The following is a 16,985-nucleotide window of genomic DNA, read 5'->3' on the forward strand; positions in this document are numbered from 1 at the left end:
GTATGGTTTTTGATTTGCATTTTCATATCTACTGACTAATGATGTTGAGCAGCTTTCCCTGTGCTGCTTGGCAACAGTGATATTTTAAAACCTTTTCTTTCAGGTAGTTTCCTATTAAAGTTTATTCAGAAGATGACAAGTAGACATTGGTGTGCCATTCCCATTTTGTTTCTGTCTAAGGCTTTGGCAAACGTCCCAAGATGTAAAGCCCTGGGTATAGAAGGGCTTCTTGCTCTCAGGTAATTTACTCTGTGTTCCCATGTGTTCGTATGTTCACATAGGGTTATCTGCAGTAACTTTCCATCAGTAAATTTTGTTTTCCCCTCTGCTTTAATCTATAGTGAGTGGTTTTAGTTAATATTGGCAGTGGGATTTGAGCTCTTATTTTTGAGTGTAGTTTTGTATTAAGTAAAATTCTATTTCTATGGTTGAACTAATTTTGTTTTATGAATTACTTGGATTTTGGTCATTTAAAACAAGGCCAGTAAGGTTTTCTTAAATTATGTTGGTAATGTAGAAAACTAGAGATAAAATACTGAACAGTAATATTGATTGCAAAGTATTTCAAAAAATATAAAATTCTTTAATAGTATCTTTATTTATAGTCTTTGAAAGCGATATATTTTATATCAAAATTGAGCTCTACCAGAGACCGTAATGGAAAATAATAGCCTTGAAGGTGTATTGACAGTGACATTCTGCATTGGGAAGTGTAGGTACTGTAAATCAGCTTGTCAGTGTTTACGAGTTACCGGAACTGTCTTTGGGACCGTGGACATGCATGTTTTTGTTGTTTTGACGTCAGGGATGTTCTTCAGTGCACTATGACCACCCATCAGATTCTGCTGAGAGGGGCAGCTCAGGGCTATCTTCTTCAAACAGCTATGAATTTGGTAGATGTGGTAAGTTTATCTTTTTTTACTCAAGATACTTCAATTTACAAGTCTTTCTCCATGAGTAAGTGTGCAAAAACGTGTCAACATAGCAGGTCTGTGATGCTGTCATTAGAAAGCCCTGCTCATAAGGTCAGCCTGGTCCTTGCTGGAGGCCCGGAATGTGGATTTCAGGAGGGTTCCTCCTATGCTGACTAGGAAGAGGGACGGACTGTGCCCAGTGTTTACACAAGCAGTATGGTTCACACTAACACCGACTTTCCTTCTCGGAGTCTGGAGTCTTGGTAGGTGCTCAGCAGAGGTGCCTGTGTGACCAGCTCCCAGTAGAAACCCTGAGCCATGAGTCTGTAATGAGCTTCCCTGGTTGACAACATTTCACACGTTGTCACGGCTTGTTGCTGGGGGAATTAACCCAACTTGGGTGATTCCCCTGGGGAGAGGACTCTTGGCAGCTTTTGCCTGGTTTCCTCTGTTTCCACTTTTTCTGCACATCTTCCTGTAAATTGATCTTCAAGGAGTATGTAGTATCTTTGTTTTTTACAGAGCCCCTTCACTCCTATTGCTGAGAATAGGGGTCTAGCGTAGCTTTTCTGTGAAGGGCCAGAAAAAGTCCATTTTTCTAAGGGTTTGCACATCCCATGGTCTCTATTACAACTACTTGAAAGCCGCCGTAGACAGTTTATAAATAAAGTGGCTGGGTGCCACTTTACAAAAGTGGCTGTGAGTGGTTTTGCTGATACCTGGCCTAGAGCAAGGTATCTTAGTTCAAGATGTGCAGCCTTAAGGGGATGAAAAGATTCCTGTGGTTTTCATAAGACGGGGTCATATTCATGGCTTTGAAAGTAAGCATCACATTTCGGCTTAAGTAATTTCTTACAGAATGTTTTGTTTTTGCTTTTAGACTCTGACCATCTTGTGTCTAAGATAGTAATCTTGATCGTAAGGAACATAGACTTAGAAAATAATCTTTCACTTTTTATAATAACACACTGATTGCTTGTATCATTTCTAAAGTTGAACATTTTCTTTTTAAAAAAATAGCTTTCTTTTGATTTAACTAGTAGTATTCTACTTTAAATGGTATGTTAGCTTGCTTTTATAGTGATTTCATTTTATTAGATTAAAATTTTTTAAATGAGTAATTTTGTTAAACTGCTCTGGCCCCCTCCTCTCTCCTCCCCCCTTGTAGGAGAAGGTGTCACTTTCAGATGTTTCAACTTTTCTCATGTCTCTGAGACAAGAGGAGTCCTTAGGACGAGGAACCTCATTGTGGACAGAGGTGAGATGAAAAATAATTTAATGATAAGGTCTTTGAAAAGTTATAAAAAATTGTTTTCTAATTGAACTCACTACTAATCGCTTATGTAAAATACAGTGATGGCTTTGTAGTCTACCAACAGAGGTTTTTAAATATTGTATATTTGCTTTGAGTGAACCTAAGTAATAATGCTGCTAAGCTTACAGGGGGACCGGAGAATGTCTGGGGTAGAGACAGACTTAGATGAGAAGGTCGAGCTCGTGGGCAGATCTCAATTCTGGATGAGATAGGTCAAAAATAAGGATGAGTTAGACTCAGAAACAGTGATACCGACCTCCTCTTTCTGGTTTTCTCTGTCTGTTAATGGCACTTCCATCTACCCAGTTACCCAACTCTGACATTTTGGTAATTCCTGATTCTTTCTGACTTTATGCATCAAACCCATCATGAAATCCTAAACAGCTTTCGTCTTCTGCAGCCGTTGCTCTCACGGAGACTCTGCTCCTCCCCCGAGACGGCCTTGCACGCCCACTGGCCTCATGGTGCTGCTCTTTGCGTGGGCTCTTCAGGGGTCTGCTTCCTCCTCTCTGTTTTGTCTGAAACTGTGGAACTCTGTTCACGCTACTCCTGTTAGCTCTTACCCATCGTATAGCTGGTTGAATCCTAATCTGTGTCCTCTACAGGTTTTATGGTTTTTGAGGACAGGGAGTTTTTTAAAAAAGGATTCTATTTCTCCATTGCCTAAAAGATCACGGAGGGCAGGGATGTGCTTATTTCTTTTAGAAAGCAAGTCCATCTGTGTACACAGAGAGGGAAATGAGAAATCAGCATGAACTGTGTTCACATAATTCAGGTGTGGAGTCAGAAGGGCATACAGCAGGGTAATGAAGGGAATGAAGAAAAAGAAAATTGGGGTCTTTAGCAATGAGAATTTCATTTTATTTTCTTGATCATAATGCATCTAATTAGGTAGAATCTGAAAAATACAGAACCATGTAAAGAAAATAAAAATCACCTGTAATGTCTACGATCAAATTAAATCCAGATTTTTGGGCTTAATTATTAATTTTTCAGTGTACATATTCTCAGTCTTGCTTTCTCAGTATATAGGTTTATATTTAAAGTGATATATTAACATATATGATTTTCTACACAAAGTAACGATATACTGTTCTGAATTTTATTTTTTGTCTTCACATAACATTTGAACATTTTAACATGTTGCTGAATCTCCACTATATAATATTTAAAAATTCAGTCGATTAGATATTTTAGAATTTACTTAATCAGTTCCTTTTGTTGGACTTTTGTCTCAGATCTTATCATTTCATCTGGAAATATGTGCTACTAAAAGTAAAGACTTTGAAAGGGCCTCAATAGTCTCTTATCATACCTAAAAATGTTAACGATCATTTCTTGATTTCAAATATTTGGTGTTTAAATTGCTCCAGATGTCCAATAAATGTGTTTGTTCTTTGCATTTTGTTCATATATTCAGCTTTGTTCAAGTATTCAAATGAGGTCTATTCATTGCATTGATATGTCTAGTTTGTAAATTGTGGTTGATCCATCTGGAATTTATTGCGGTGTATGGTATGAGCTCTGAGGTTTCATTGAGAAAATGCACGTGAGGATGTTCAGACCGTGCTTGGTCCACACGGAGTGCAAGTGCACTCCGCCATTGTGGTCCTTTCCCCTTTGAACAGCCAGACGGTATTTGATTGTTTTTTAGCAAGCAGCCCCCCTGCATTTCCTAATTTGTTCCCCTGATTTTCTCTGTTCTCTAATTGACAAACTTGTCTTCATATTTTTCCTTCTTTTTAACTTTCTTTCTGTATGTTTACTTATCTCTTTATGTCTTTAGTTTTTGAAAACTATTTATTGGACACCTTGTACACAGCAGGCTCTGAGCTGGGTTTTGGGAATACATGGTCAGCAAGATAAACATGGCCATTGTCCTCAGGAAGCTTACTTCAGGTGATTCATAGCTGAACCCAAACTTTAAATCTTTTGGTTTAAAAATAGAAGCATATATAAATATAAATATATCCCTTAGTGTAGACTTGGCAGTGGTGTCTAACTTGCAAAGTAGTAGTGTTCTCATTATTGTGTAAATCTCTATCATGTTGAATCATGTAAGATTATTGATATTCAGTCACTTTTAACCTATGGAAATGGCAAGTTCACGTAGCTCAAGCTAAGTAAGTTTTTAAATTAATGGACTTTATTTTTCAGAGTTTTAGGTTCACAGAAAAATTGAACAGAAAGTACACAGTTCCCATACACCTCCTCACCACCCCCCTCCACCCCTCTGTTATTAACATCTTGCATTTAATGGGGTGCATTTGATGATTGATGAGCCAATATTGATACATGATTATTAACTAATGTCTATAGTTTACATTGGGGTTCACTCTTTGTGTTGTGTATTCTTTGAAGTTTGGCAAACATACAATATGTACTCATCATTACAGTATCACACAGGTTAGTTTCACTGCCCTAAAAATCCCCCGTGCTCCACTGATTCATCCCTCTCTTCTTTCGTGCCGTCCCCCAAGCCCTTGGCAACTACTCGTGTCTTGTCTGTGTCCGTGGTTTTGCCTTTTCCAAAGTGTCATGTAGTTGGAATCCTATACTATGAAGCATTTTTGGATTAACTTCTTTCACTAAGAAATATGCATTTAAGGTTCTTCCATGGCTTTTCATGGCCTGATAGCTCCTGTCTTTTTATCCCTGAATAACATCCCGTTGTCTGATGTACCACTGTTTTTTCATTGACCTCCTGAAGGACATCTTGGTGGTTTTTAAGTTCTGGCAATTATGAATAAAACTGTCATGAACATTCACATATGAGTTCTTGTATGGACATAACTTTTCAACTCATTTGAATAAATACCAAGGGGCAGAGTTTCTGGATTATATGTTAAGAAAATGTTCAGTCTTTTAAGGAGCTACCAAATTATCTGCCAAAGTAGCGGTACCATTTTGCATTCCCACCAGCGGTGAAGGAGAGTTCCTGTTCCCCACGTCCCGTCAGCATTTGGTGCTGTCAGTGTTTGGATTGTAGACAGTCTGTGAGGTGTGTCGTGGTATCTTGTTGTTTTAATTTGCAATTCTCTAGTGACATAAGATATTGAGCATCTTTTCATATGCTGTTTGCTCATTGTTTATCTTCTTCGATGAGGCGTATGTTTAGATCTTTTGCCCAATTTTTAAAATCGGGTTGGTTGTTTTCTTAATGTTAAGTTTTAGGAGTTCTTTGTATATTTTGCCTGTCTTTTACAAATATTTTCTCCCACTCTGTGGCATCTTCTCATTGTCTTGGCAGTATGCAAATAAACTTTTGAGATTTGTATTTTGACGGGAAATCAAGGGAACGTGTCTCCCAGAGACTGCAAGGTAGATGCCATTTTAAATCATAATACTGACATGAAAACTCTTTGGAGAGAAAACATCCTGAATCTTCTGACAGATTTGATAGAAGAAGCAAATATGAATTTGAGTTTGTCAGTTTTATTTTAATAGGATGGTGCTTGTGGGAGATGCAAGGTTTGTAAAACCTCACACATTTTATAACAATAGCTCAGAAACGTAGTCGGGCCAGTTTGAGAGAAATGTAAAGAAAAAGTACATCCTGTTGAAAGGTCAGTATCCTGGCTGACCTCACTGTTAGATTTTACGATGATCCGACGTGATACCTACACGGAGCGACTTCTTCAGTGTTATCGAACTGCTCATTCATCACCACCGATGGGATGTTGGTTTCAGTCTTGACTGAGTTGTTTGTTCATCAAGTTTGTCTTTGGTTAGTCCTGTATTATTGTCTCCTTAAATGTAATTTTGGTTAAACCTAATGCAAGGAATACTTTTTAAAACATTCTTACTTTTTAGAGAGACTTATTTCATAATTATTTACTTTGTATTTAAATTCATATGTTGAATTTGTACAGTAAGAGATATCCTATGGAAAGAAAACTGAGAACATAATTCGATTTCAAAACAAAATTCACAATTTCATGTGACCAAAGATGAATTCTGTGACTTTCAGTTTTGCAAATCTTCTAAAAGTTGTAACAGAGAAGGACTAGTATTTCTCTTTTTAGTTTATATTTTAAAATGCACATATGTTAGAAAATAGACTTGTAAGGAGGGTAGGATCTTTATAACTAATAGAAAAACAAACATATCCTTGTTTTAGTATAGGAAGCAGGAATAAATTTTAATTTCAATTTAAGGTTGTAATTTGGTTTACATAATGTGTCATTTTTCACAGAGGTGTTCTTTAGAAAACCTAATTTAGATGTGCACTATATATTAGGTACTTTAAAAATTCTTGCCTGTAAATGAAGTTTATATATTCATGTGTATATACACACGTATATATAGAGATACGCATTTTTTTCTATCTGCACTGTCTGTAGAATTAAGTCATGACTAAATGTTCTATTACTTTGCTGTGTTCAGATTTTTAAGATTTTATTTATTAGAGAGCAGGGGGAGGGGAAGAAGGACAAGCAGACTCCCTGCTGAGCTGGGAGCCCAACGCCAGGCTCGATTCCAGGACCCTAAGATCATGACCTGAGCTGAAGTCAGACACTTGAGTGACTGAGGCACCCAGATGCCCCTGTTGTGTTCAGATATTTAAATTCAGTTTATTGTGGAAGAAAGAAAATTGGCTTAGGGAAATTAGAAACCCTTTGCTCAGTTAGGTTTTCAAAATAAAGTAATAACTATTTTCTTTCCCAGCTCTGTGATTGGTTGTGTGTTAATGAAAGCTGTTTCAGGCGAGCCTCGGCTTGCAGCTCCATCGGACTTCCTGAGACATCCTCTTTAAATGCTTACGTGAAGAACCTCGTTGAAGAGTATATTAAGTCACCTGCTTGGGAAAGTAAGTCTGAAATCACTTATATGGATTGCTATCACCACATTATTTTCAAAGAACTTTCAACTGGTTTTTCCAATCCAGGTATAAGCTTAACCAAATGTGTGCTGATTTACTGATATCAAACTCGTATTTTCGGCCAAATAATATGAATAAGCAGAATGTGAAAATACGTTTCCTAACGTGTACTTGATCTGGTCTAGGACTTGAGATTTTAAACTACTTTTGTATGTGTTAAGAAACTAGTAAGTTGCCAGAGTAGGAATTGGACAGAGACACATTTATTCTACAGTCATTGAATCTTTGCAGGCTAGATACTGCAGATGTATTTTTAAAGCTTCTGTAAGTGGAAATATTTGTAGATAAATCTGTGCGTCTTTTGTGTGTTTGTTTTCAAAACATCACATGTAGTATGAACTGATTGTGAAAAGTAGTTTTAGAGAAAAATTACGTTTGAAAGAATGGTTTTGTTAGTTTTTTCTTTTTCCCAGATATTTAGTCAAGATCCATTTTCCAACTTCTTTGGGGAAATGTGTAAGACTGCACTGAGGGAAGAACTATTAGCAGATTCATTAATTAGGATTCTTTTTACATTTCTAATGCTTCTTCTTCATTAAAGTCCTTAGTTGGTAATTTGGGTAAATTGCATCTTTGAATTTAACGTGTCTTAAATTTCCTGGGTTTGTCTCAGACTGAGTCGTTTTCATGTACTGATTTCTCTAATCTGATCGCGGTATAATAGGTTTTAAATGAGCAGATAAACTCATGTATTTTGGAGGGATAATTACGTTTTTCCTTCTTAGAACATTTCTCTTTCGTGTTTCATTCTCCCTCTGTCTAGTAAATTCTCTATGATGTTACTTGGAGGATTCTTTTGTTAGGCCTATAAAAGTAAATAAATTTTCGTCCTTACTAAAGTAAATATACATTAAAGTCCCTAAAATGTCTTCAGAACTTATTTTATAATTCAGAGTATATAACAGCATCAGATTTGAGTAAATATTCAAAATCAGATGAAACAATATTTTTAGAATTTTTTAAATATTTCTAGGACTTAAAATATACTGTTTAATATAATAGGCTATTTTAAGTTTTTAAAAAACTTAAAACTTGATTTCAAGTGCAAAGGAGGCATTTGTGTGTGTTTTAATATTTTTGTTTGACTTTTAATGTCCTTGACCGAGTGCCTTTATAAAGTTTAATTGGCAATTACTGGGGCAGTTTTCAGAGCAAGTTAATAAATTCCAAAGAAAAAAAAATTAGCTTGAGTTTCTGAACGTAAAATACATGTACTATTGAATTTTGGTTTTGTATAGGGACTTACTGGCCAAAGCACTATTTTCACTCAGGTGCTACATCTAAAGTAGCTTTTTCTTTGGGTTTTGGCGTAGTTAGTACAGATAGATTTTGCACTGTGGACTCCGCAGGCATCTATCAAGTGTTTTCTAAGTCTCTGGAGTCCCAGAGACAAAAGCTCTCTCCCTCAGATCATCATCTAGCAAGGAAGTTGACAGGGAAGCAGATAATCCAAGCACAGTGCCTTGAAAGATGTGATAAGCACTAGGCTGGGAACCCGCGTACCTACTTGGAATGGGTAGACCAGCAGAGTAGAGGGAGGTCACCAGGTGGGTGAATCTGACCAGTGGGCAGAAATGAAGGTGAAAAGCAGGAAGGAGTATCCCACAAGGCTTAGGCGAACTTGCATCCAGGATGCTGAAAGTAGGTAGGCATCTGTCTGTGTATTTATGTATCTGTCATCTGTCTGTCTGTGGCATGGAGCCCAAGAAGGAATGGTGGGAGGTAAGGGTGGATATGAGGTACATACACACACATATATGGACATATACACAGTGTTGGACACGTGGTATGCAAGACAACAAAACAGAGTGATAGCAGCAAAACCCACACAAATCCAGCATCACCTATAAACAAACAGATGCCAAAGAGCTTTCAGAGCAGGTTTTCTGAGTCACAGAAAGTGACACATAGTAGCGCTGAAGGCTTGTCAGACCTTGGACGGACGCGCTAAGATTAAGGGACATACATTTGGAGAAATGTATACTTAAATCAGGCAGTCCCTCAGAAAGGATTTGGTGTAAAGATTTTGTAGTCAAGTGATGTACCTACTTAAAATTAACCAAGAAATCTAGAGATGTGGAATAAGCCCGAGTAGTCCCGAAGTATTGCAGTTGTACAACAGATTTTAAAAACAGCGTTGAAGTGTAATTGACAGACATCACACTCTATGTATTTAAGCTGTAGGGTGTGGTGGGTTTGGACCTACGTCTGTATGAAACCCACCCCCATAGAGAGGTAACACACGTATCTGTCAGGCTTCAAAGTGTTTTCGTACCTCTTTTTAATCCTTCCCCTCCACTTCACCTTTCTCTCCTCCATGCCCCGGACAAGACCCATGTGCTCTCCAGCACTGCAGATTAGTTTGCATTTTCTAGAATTACACTCAGTGTTTAAAATTCATGGTAGCAAGATTTGACTGGTGATTTGGGGCTAAAATGCATTAAGGTGATGAGTAATCGCCAACGATTCTTTTGTTTCTTTAAAACCGTTGTTGCCTCCACTTTTCTAGCTTCAGTAAGCGAAAAAGAGTGTAAAGAAGAATTCTCCCTCAGTGGTTTGCAGAGTATGGTTTCCAGACCAGCAACACCAACATCACCTGGAAACCCCTTAGAAAAACAAATTCTACGGCTCTGTCCCAAGCCTATTGAATCAGACTCTGGGTGGGGGCTTACCGTCTGTATTGACAAAGCCTCCAGGTGATTGTACAACAGGCCGAACTTTGAGAGCCCGCGCCCTGTAGCATGGATTTGCTTCATGTGGTGCAGGGTTCTCGGGAAGCCCCCACAGCAGGCAGGCCTGCGAAGCGTGTCTCGTGCCGGAGGAGCAAAGCACTCTCTTGTCATTGGTCTGGTACTGTGGCCCTCCTTGACCTCGGAAGTCATTAAAAATCCACTGCACTTCCAATTTATAACCTTCCCTTTCAGTATCCAAGGTGCACAGTTGCTTAGGATTTCACGCAGGATCTGTGTTTCTAGAACGCTGCGGTGTTTTGCTGAAGGAGGTGAGAACCGTCAGGTTAGCCATGTTGCGCACCGGCTGTGTGTGCTGGTCATTCCCACACATGCCGTGTTTAAGGCCAGAGCTTCCCGCTTGCACGCCGTGTGAGCGCCACTGTGACTGGAGTAGCACCCCTACCCCCCCCAATCCCGTGAGGTCGAGGATGTCTGCTCACAGGACTGCTCGTGAATGACTTCATTTTAGTCTGTGTTTATGAAGGACTTCGATGTAAGTGTGGGGTAGAAAGCAGTAACGTGAGGAAAAATGTTTCCAAGAACAAGTTTCAAGGACTCGTCTTTACGACACGTACAAATTTCGCCAACTCCAATTTCCTGGATAGCACCGACATTGGGATTTAAAAAAAATATATGAGCAGATTCTTTACTGATGAAAACTAAGTGGCATTTATAGGATTTAAAAAATAATATATGATAGGGGCGCCTGGGTGGCACAGCGGTTAAGCGTCTGCCTTCGGCTCAGGGCGTGATCCTGGCGTTCTGGGATCGAGCCCCACATCAGGCTCCTCTGCTATGAGCCTGCTTCTTCCTCTCCCACTCCCCCTGCTTGTGTTCCCTCTCTCGCTGGCTGTCTCTATCTCTGTCGAATAAATAAAAATTAAAAAAAAAAAACTTTAAAAAATAATATATGATAAAGTTTATCCTTTTGTTGTATTTTTTAACTGAGTTGTCCTACATGCAAGTATGTTTTTACTACTGGTTGTCTTTTGTACTATTCCAGTAAATTTATATTAAGATATATTAAATTACACCCAAAATATATTAGAGTGTTTAAGAAAATGATTTAAGTATTTAAACTACTGGGCTGGAAAACTAGATCTCTTACCTAACTTTTTCTTGAGAATTGGGGTGAAAAGTGCAGTCTTGCTATAATAATACACCATGAATGAAAAAGAAATCTATTCACGGCTTATTTTCATTTAGTTGGCTTTCAGAGATGGGAAAATATTCATTTTATCTGGTAACCATGTTCTTTCTTCCAAAACTTATTCTAGAAACTTTGCATAAATTTATTTAAAAAAAAAAAACCAAGGGGAGTCATAGGTATTATTAGTTTGAGTTCATAGAAGATGACCTAAACTTTCTTTCTTTTTTTTTTTTTTAGGTTTTGTTCTATTTTTTTTTATTTTATTTTTTTGAGTGTAGTTGATACGTAATGTTATGTTAGTTTCAGTGTAGACGTAAGCTTTCTGAGAGGACGAGCAGTTGTCCCAGGGTCCCACAGCTAAGGAGCACAGGACTGGGGCTCAGACACAGGTCCGAGGCTCCAGAGCCTTTGGGTCCATACCCATTCCATCCTCCTCCTGCTTACATCTTAGGCAATTTTCTTCTCTCAACTGAAATAACTCGAATTGCCTCTTAACTCGTCATGTTGCATCTCCTCTTGCTTCCCCTACAATCTCTCTTCTGCCTGTAGAAGTCCTTTTAAACTACTGATTTGGGTCTGCAAATGTTTCCTCCCTTTTTCTGTGCCTTCACTTTACCCTGAAGTGGCTTCCCCTAGCCTTTAGGAAGTTCTTTGCATGGCCCGCTAAGTCCCCTGGTCTCTTCCCTGGCTGTCTGTGTCACCTCAGCTTTGGCACTTCCTCCCACTCATGTGCCCTGCTGCACGGGCATCCTTCCGTGGAACGTGGCATGCCCTGTCCTCCAGAGGACCTCCTTGGGGAAGCCTTGCCTCCCTTCACCTGCTGTACTCTTTCCCAGCCTTCGCGATCAGCCCCATTGTCCTTCTTCAGAGGACTTTCTCTTATTCCCCAGACAGATGAGGGCATGGCCTCCTGTGTGCACTCCCCTTGCGCCATTTCATACCGCTCACCACCGCTGTCATCGTTAACAGTGAGCTGTGCCGGACGGTGTTCTGCGCTTTGTCTCCGTGCTTATAATTTGATATTGATAAGGCATAATCATTTGGCTGTTTCCTTCTTGAAACATCATCTTTGAAGGATTTTGTTCAAGCTTTGCAAACGTCAACTCTTGTTATTTAAGCAGGAGAAGACTGCTTTATGCCGGACTGGTTTGAAGCCAAGCTTGTTGCAATGATGGTCTTGCTGGCCGTAGATGTGGAAGGAATGAAGACTCAGTACAGGTAAGTGTTTCCCAACTTGTAAAGAAAGCTTAAAAAAGAAAAGAAAAGGCTAATCAGATTTATGCTGCCTGTTGAGACTTCCATGATTGTTCTGGAATTGATCATAAGTGTATTAAAGGGAGAAACCAGAGCACTGGCAGTATGCTAGAGAACTGCTTAAAATTAACAATATATTGATAGGAATAGGGGCTTGTTAGTCTTTTTAGGTAAGTTCAACTGTTAGAGAAGGTCAAAAAAACTATCTACAGTAATCACTGGTTTTATATAAGAATATTAAGAGAATAGGTTGTAAGATTCTAGCATAAGATTAGGTAAAGAAGTTCACGGGTTTTGATCCCTTTGTAAAATGTGTAATTTTTTTTAAAATGCAATAAAGATAAAAGTCCTTTATATTTTGAGAATGTGTACAGATCAGTTCTCACCAGATTATAATTGTTACAAAAAGCAGCTCCATTTGCTAGTGTATTTGCATGATACACAGTTAATTTGATTAACATCGAATCTCTTTTGTAAAGTTTTAGTATGAAAGTTGGTTATGATTTTTTATAAACCCTTAATTTTTTGTATTTTTTGTTAACGTCTCATTTCCTTGACTAATATATGTTGTGTTCTTTTTGTTGTTTTGTTTTGTTTTTTGAATTACTGTAGCAGGGTCTCAGCATTTTAATTTACAAATAAATTGGGTCTAGGATCTTCCTACTTGTGCCTCGAGTCGAGTGCGGTATGTCCCTGCCTGTGCTTTCTTCTCGAGTGCACAGAGAATTTATGGAGAAAGCATAGACCGAGGGGTCAGCGAGGAGGCTGGAGGGGAGGGTCAGTCCCAGTAGGTGCTAGGTGTCCGGATCGTCCGTGAGACTAATTCTGTCTAATCGAATCCAGTAGCTAACCAGCTCCACAAGTTACAGATGGAAAATAATCTCTTCATGCTTTTGAAATGCTTGATTTGGGCATGTCTTTTAATATCTAGTGAAAAGCGGAGAACACAGAATGTATTCAGGATATTCTTAGACCCTCTTCTGGAATCCCTTACGAAGCTGGGCACAAATGCCTACATGCCCTTGCTGAGAACTGACCGATGCCTCCAGCTCCTGTTGAAGTTATTGCACACTTGCTTGTTGAGAGGTTCCAGTGCCCAAGATGGTGAGGACACGTAGTTCTTGCGGGTGTCTGGCTTGGTATACGGTTGGTGGTTAGAATGAGAGGAAATCCCTGACCTTTTAAATGAGAGGATTACCTCATGCATTCAGCAGATACTGCCCAAGCCCCCGGTGGGGCTGGGGATACGCAGCGATGGCGCAGACCCTTTGCCCTCATGGCAGCTGACGTCATGGTGTCTGTGTTCACTGGTTACTCCTGTTTTGGAATGTGATTGTGTTTGCTTTTGTTTGTTTGTTTGTTTCACTTATGCTCACACATTAATTTCCAGACATGAAAATGATCCCTGTTTCATGCATGTTCTAATGGCCACTCTGCTAGATGTTGCAGAGGTTAAGTTAAAGCACGAGAATGGCAGTAACTACATGGTTTCTTGTTTTCAAATGTGTTCGTCTTCGAGCACCTTCTAAGGAGAACATACTTTATACAGAAAGTATAGTCGTAGTGGAAGCGTTGAGCTCTCTGTTCTCTTCTTAAATGGAGACGCATGCAAGACAGTAGCTGAAAACCACGGACACGAGAGACCCTCTTCACGGAGGAGCCTTGATTCCCAATCCTTTCCCACCGTTCACTTGGAATTTTAGAAATCTGCTGTTTGAGGATCCTAGGGAAGCATCAGTATTAGGCTAAACCTGAGGATAACATTGATGGGATTAGATTTTAATATATGCTTATGAAATTTTAGAGCTAGTTTCCAGATTCTGATGTTTTTAATAATGGCAGTGGAACCAAGTGCTGTACACGTAACAGTAACTTTTTATAAGGTTTTCGTCTCCTTAAGGGCATAAATTTGGGTTCATTTGATGTGTTTTGACTTTTTACTAGAGTTAGTGCTTTCAAGAGCAGGACTGGGTCACAGGCGCCCTTCGGAAAATTGTGATATTTGACACACACGAGCATGCGATGGTTTTTTATACATTATGATGCCAAATAATGAAACACCTGTGAACTTCTTACCCAACCTAAGAACAGATGTACCTGTTACTCCTCAGTCCCCTCCTTTTGCTTCCTTACTTTGACTTTTGTCTTTATCACTTCCATGCACTTTGGAAGATGGTTTTATTTCATCTATAGATATTCCTCAACAATGTAGTGCCTCGTTTTCCTGCTTTCGAGCTCTGTGGAAATGTTGCTTCACTGTGGGAAGTCTTCTGTAAGTTTTTTCACTTCACATGTTTCCAACATTCACGCATGTCCTTTCTTAGACTTCGTTATTTTCCGTCATGTAGTCTTCTGTTGTGTGAAGACACCACAGTTTGTGCATTCTCCCAGTGCTGGACTTTGGACTGTAATTAATTACCGTGATGTAGCATGCGGCCACAAACACTTGTCTCCATGCTTTCTGGGCCTGTACGTGCATCTCTCCAGCGTGTGTATTGGTTCCTAGGGTCTGTGCGTAGTCAGCTTTATAAGATAATGAAAATTGTTTTTCCAGTTTTGCATTCCAAAATGTGTACACATTTTATGTTCTTAGCAGCAGCAGAACGTAAGAGTTCCCATAACACCTCATGCAGATCTTTTTTATGTCACCAAATAAGAACCAAGGAAATACCTGTTGAATTTTGACAGCCATTGGCGTCCATATGACTGTTAAACTATAGCAAGCTTAATTTACCTGTAAATAGATCTTAATCCTGAAACGTTTCTTTTATGAGAGAAGAGGAAAATAAGGAAATACTTATTTCCATTTCATAAATGAGGAAGCAGTCTGGGAATTAATTACCAGTACCAGAGTCACTGAAGAAATCATGGTAGAGGCAGGAATACCCAGGAATACTCTCTGTGAGCAGGTTATGAAGGTTTGGCAGTATGCCGCTGTTTGGGGCAACTTTACCTTATTGTGTTTAAAATGTGTTTAATTTAATCTTCAGTATTTTATTATGGAAATCCTTAAATATATAGAAAATATATAGAAATATATATAGAGAAAATATATAGAAAAATGGAGATATCATAATAAATCCCCGTGTACCCATCAGAGCTTCAACATCTGTCATTCCTGTGTCCTCCTGAGAGAATGCAACTACTGTCATTTCCGTCTGTCCTCCTTTTTTTCCTTTTCTTTTTCTTTTTTTTTTTTTTACCTGTTAACACTTGGAACGACATGAGGGGAGAAAAGCCACGGGGGGAAGGGGCTCGGTGCACTGAGTGGCGAGATGCCTCTTCCCCTTCTCTTCCCCTTAACCTGCAGCAGTTACTGTGCCAATCCTCAAAGTGTGAAGTTATTTAAATCTTAATTGGGGGGGACGACTGTGGAAAGCCTTTGAGCTGGTGTTGGGGAATTCATCCAGCAGATAGGTGCTGATGATCCATATGCCACACACTGTTTAGAGCACAAGGGTGCCAGCATGAGAAAAGAAAATCGCAGCCCTTGTCAAGATCGCATGGATTGAGGGAGACTGGCCTGCAGCGGGAAGAGGGATGGTAAGCAGCGACTATATACAATATATGGTGGTTGGATAGATGTTGGGGGAAATAAGGTAGGGAAGCGGGGGCGGGGCGTGCTGGGGTAGAGGTTGAGGGTTACAGGTATAGTTGATTGGTCAAGGAAGACCTCCCTGTGAAGGGAACGGTCGGTTAAGCGAAGACTTGAACTGTTGAGGGACGGAGCCCTGTGCACACGTAGGGAAGGCTTCCCCGGAAGGGCGCCTGGCGAGCAAGGAGGCACCCGTGGGAGAGCTGGCTGTCTGGAGAACGGTGAGGAGGCGTCGAGGGAGGAATAACAGGGCCTGAACTTTGAGACGGAGAGAGGGGAGTGGGGACAGTCATGTGGGACTCCTTCCCTGGGCCATTCTAAGGGTGTGGCTCAGACGAGAGGGTTTGAGCTGGGGCGTGCTGAGCTCTGAATTGAGTTTTAGAAAGCTCACTGGGCCCTGCTGTTGAGAGAGCTGCAGAGGGTCAAGGGCAGAGCCGCAGAGACCAGCTCCTACGCTTGCATGACGTGCTAGACATGGATGCAGTGAGTTGTGTTAGGACTTGGAGGTATTTTGACGGTTTGGCCAGCAGGATTTGCTGATGGGATTGGATGTGAGCTGTGAGAACAAGAGAGAACTCAAAGGTTACTCAGCTCTTGGAGAAGGTGGACAGATGGGAGTTGCCTTTAACTGAGGTGAGAAGGACTGGAGTCAGAGAAGATTTTAGAGTTAAGACGGGCAGTTCTGCTGTGGGTAGGTTAAGTGCGGGGCACCCGTTAGCTATCCTCGTGGAGTTGGTGAGCTGGCATTTGCCTCTGAGTCTGGAGTTAGGGGGAAGCGTGGGTTGGAAATAGAAATTTGGGAGTCATAGCATAGCGGTGCTATTTAAAGCCATGATACTGGACAAGAGCACCAAGGGAGCCAGTGTAGACGGAGAAGAGGTCCAAGTGTGTGGGGAGCACCAGTGTCTAGAGGTTGGGGAGATGAAGAGGAGGTGGCAGAGGACACTTAGGAGGGATTCACTACAGCATAAGAAGAGAAAAGCCAGGAGAATGTGCTGTTCTGGAAGCCAGAAGGAAGGCGTGGTAGCTGCACCAGATGCTTTGGTGAGCTGAAGGAAGGACTGAGAGTGGCCGTTGGTTTTGGCAACATGGAAATCAGGGGTCAACCTGACAGATCGTTTTGGGTGGCGGTGGGGGCAGCTC

The 16,985-nt window shown here is 40.2% G+C and overlaps 1 protein-coding gene across 1 annotated transcript in view; it reads left to right on the forward strand.

The window, feature by feature from the left end:
• Window positions 1-16,985, forward strand: part of TARBP1 (TAR (HIV-1) RNA binding protein 1) — an 88,008-nt gene that overhangs the window by 16,127 nt on the left and 54,896 nt on the right. The window contains exons 8-13 of the mRNA XM_034663569.1: window positions 104-239; window positions 806-902; window positions 2,083-2,172; window positions 6,898-7,039; window positions 12,112-12,211; window positions 13,179-13,351. Coding sequence (XP_034519460.1) covers window positions 104-239; window positions 806-902; window positions 2,083-2,172; window positions 6,898-7,039; window positions 12,112-12,211; window positions 13,179-13,351 — 738 coding nt within the window. The remainder of the gene's footprint in view (window positions 1-103; window positions 240-805; window positions 903-2,082; window positions 2,173-6,897; window positions 7,040-12,111; window positions 12,212-13,178; window positions 13,352-16,985) is intronic.

The sequence above is a fragment of the Ailuropoda melanoleuca genome, chromosome 6 (assembly GCF_002007445.2).
Source record: "Ailuropoda melanoleuca isolate Jingjing chromosome 6, ASM200744v2, whole genome shotgun sequence".
In the NCBI taxonomy this organism is placed as follows: domain Eukaryota; kingdom Metazoa; phylum Chordata; class Mammalia; order Carnivora; family Ursidae; genus Ailuropoda; species Ailuropoda melanoleuca.